This window comes from Alnus glutinosa, chromosome 11 (genome assembly GCF_958979055.1).
Source record: "Alnus glutinosa chromosome 11, dhAlnGlut1.1, whole genome shotgun sequence".
Lineage (NCBI taxonomy): Eukaryota > Viridiplantae > Streptophyta > Magnoliopsida > Fagales > Betulaceae > Alnus > Alnus glutinosa.
This window is the reverse complement of record NC_084896.1, coordinates 23,720,477-23,723,757: the sequence shown is the minus strand read 5'-3', so window position 1 is coordinate 23,723,757 and position 3,281 is coordinate 23,720,477. Positions and strand designations below refer to the sequence as shown.

At 33.6% G+C, this 3,281-nt stretch overlaps 1 protein-coding gene across 1 annotated transcript; it reads right to left on the bottom strand.

Annotated features, from left to right (window-relative positions):
* Positions 1-399: 399 nt before the first annotated feature.
* LOC133880999 (ankyrin repeat-containing protein At5g02620-like) lies at positions 400-2,107 on the bottom strand. The gene is made up of 2 exons (XM_062319969.1): positions 1,064-2,107; positions 400-891 (listed from the first exon to the last, which is right to left on the bottom strand). Exons 1-2 carry the CDS (start codon positions 1,818-1,820, stop codon positions 827-829), a joined length of 822 nt encoding a protein of 273 aa, XP_062175953.1. The 5' UTR covers positions 1,821-2,107; the 3' UTR covers positions 400-826.
* Positions 2,108-3,281: the final 1,174 nt, after the last annotated feature.

The following is a 3,281-nucleotide window of genomic DNA, read 5'->3' as shown; positions in this document are numbered from 1 at the left end:
ATTTGTGTAAGAAAAAGGAGAAAATTAATAATCAATATAAGTTCAACTTTCTTAGTATGCCCCCAAAAGATGATAGTTATGTGTGCTTAATCAATAAATGAATTTGAACTATCTTTCTGAGAAAGCATTATAGATGAGTGATTCGATTCAGTAATTTTAGATTTTTTTTTTCTTCATATTTTTAGATGTATTTGAATACTTAATACTAAATTTAGAAAGAGAAAAAGGAGAGTGATTAGGAGAGAGGAAGAGAGAGGCAATAGGGTGGCCCCACCTGAAGACCTGAAAAATGGATAAATAAATTTTTTTCAAATGCAAGATAAAATTATGTTTTACCTTTTTTCTTCTGAAAATTGGCAAATTATATGAAGCACCTTCGAACGCGGTGAGGTTTTTTTTTGTTGAAAGCCATCTTGTCCAGTCGAGGGTAACAAAAAAAATGCTCAGCTGGCCAACCTTCTTTCAAATAGTAATGAAGAGGTGTATCCCCGTCGGCATTCTTCTCATTCAAAAGGTTGTCGAGACATGAATTTTCTCTGATAATATCAATGATCATCTCTAAACGTTTGCTCTTTTCACTTGGAAAAGAAAGACATTCGGGGATAGCAAAATGGAGTACATTCCAACCTTTGTTATCAACCAGTTCGCAACAATCTGGACAACTTGATACAATGCTCTTCACTATATCATCATTACCCCGTTGAATTGCAATATGAAGAGCTGTCCTACCGTTTTTGTCTTTCATGTATGCTACATATTTATCATCATTCAACAACAGTGTTACTAAGGCTGAATGGCCTAAGTATGCAGCCAAGTGAAGCGGAGTCTAATCCTTATCGTCAACTGTTCTACTTATACCTTCAACTTGTTTCAGAATTCTTGTGGTCATATCTACAATAATTAAAATAATTTGTTTTTTAAGTATAATGATCATTTTCATTTATTTGATGAATTTTTTCTTTTTATCAAAATTATTATAAACCTTGAAAAAAATTTAAACCTGCATTACTCATTACTAAATTAACCATGCAGGTAGAACATTGAGAAAATAAATAGAAAGTACCTTCATATTTATCACCCCATATTACGGCAGCATGCAAAGCCATCCTACCAAGGGGGCCGCCGCCGCCATGCATTGGTGATTTGCATTCGTCTAAAATTTCGATCACCACGTCTTCAAACCCTCTCTCGGCAGCTATGTAAAGAGGAGTCTCACCAGCATCATTAGTAGAATATGAAAATTTTGGGTCTGTTTCAATCAACAATGTTACAACCTTAAGGTGACGAAAACGTACAGCCTCGTGTAAAGCCGTGTCTTTTTCTTTGTTAGTCATCCTAAGCATTTCCTTTACTGGTTCAATCCCACCTTCAAGGTCTTGGTGGGGAGTTTTGGCACAATATTTGATTAGAACTTTCACTATGTCATCATGCCCGTACCTTGCCGCAATGTGCAATGGAGTTTCACCTTTGACATTGGCTTGCCATAACAATGGCGAACACATTTCAAGAATTTCTTCCACAAAGTTGGTTGTTGATTCCGATCCTGTATTGAGGGTTGTTGTTGATTCTAATCTTGCAATAGGTGTTCTTGATTCTAATTGGGAATTGAGGGCTGTGATGTAAATATGGAGGATTGTGTTTTTATTTGCAGTTAGTAGGAGGGCAAGAGACTTATGATCGGCGATATTTTTGAAGACCTCGATTTTGCCTTTTATTGCAGCATTGTAGGAATCACGATCCATGAAAGTAATGCTCTGGTTTTGCTCGGGCTTACTAGCATTAACAGATACTTGAGATTCAGACAAACTGGAGGGATCCATCTTTTTATGACTCCTATAGATATCTCTTCACACAATATGGTCTTTGGGTTAATAGTATTTATGCCTCGCCGTATATCTTTGATCTGCACTTCAAGAATATCATGAATTACGCATTCATAAGGTCATGTGTAACTCAAAACAACAATCCAAGGAATTGTAAAATGGAAAAGTGCATGAAAATTAGCATGTCATTTCCTTGTTGTAAAGGTAGACGGTCAAATCACCGATTATCACAAAAACTTAAATCAATAGAAAATAATTTATTTAATCATTTAATTAATATTCCAACATTCATCGTCACATATGAATTCAAACTCTCACTTTATTTAATTAATGTGGGCTCGAACTTTACATAAATAAGTGAAGCAAAACAAGTAAAATATTTTAATTGAATTAGAAGTGGGTTATAGAAACAAATTTCGAACTTTGGACTTTTTGCTCTAATAACATGTTAAATTATATCGAATATCCTCAAAGGTTAAACAGATAAAAAATGATTGATTTAATTATTTAATAAATAATCTAAGATAGACATGGCATAGATTGACCAGATGAAAAAAAAAAAAAAACAATTCTTTGGTTGGCCATAGCTAGGAAACTATAACTATTGTTGATATTACTTAATAACATCGAGTTTGTTCATCTAATTCCAATCCCTCTTGATCCAAATGTTCCAGGTGTAGCACATACTCCAAATACTACCGTTAGCTTACTCATGACAACTCGTATTGACACAAAGTATGCATATTAGCATATTAGGAGCCTTTGGCATACTTGAATGAAAAATATAACTGAAAAGAACTTAGTAATATAGAAAGCCTAACACCACCACCAATAGTTAAGGCCGCAACCTATTCGAACTAATATCAAATGTACTTCGGTATCAGCATACCCAAAAATAATTCCTAAGAGCACTGAGATTAGCTTTTTTAAATCTCATTTTATTTCCTACAGGTAAGAAATACTCCTAAAAAACCTACTTGAATTAAATTCCCTTGTTTTTTTTTTTTTTTTTTTTGACATATCCACACAAGAGGAGGGGGAAGAGGGGATTCAAACTAGTGACCTCCGCTTCCTGAGGCGTGGTCTCGAGCCGATTGAGCTACCCATTGGGAATTTCCATTGTTGTTCCATAAACTAAGAAAACACTAAGGAAACAAAAAATTGTATCCTACATCTAGGGAAGCACAAGTAATTCCCTTACTATTATTTTAATATAAAAAAATTTATAACTCCTCTCTCATTGTCTAGCATTTATTTAAAACAATATTTTAATGATTTCTCTTTCATCTCTCTTTTTCTTAGCATTTAATTTAAGATGAATGCTATAACTCTTTCTAGTGTTCTTCTTGTGTTCATCTAGAAGGACATAAATGTAATAAAAAAAAATAACATCTATGTCATTTTGGATGACATGGATGCAATTTTTTAATTTTTTTTATTACATTTATGTCCTTTCAA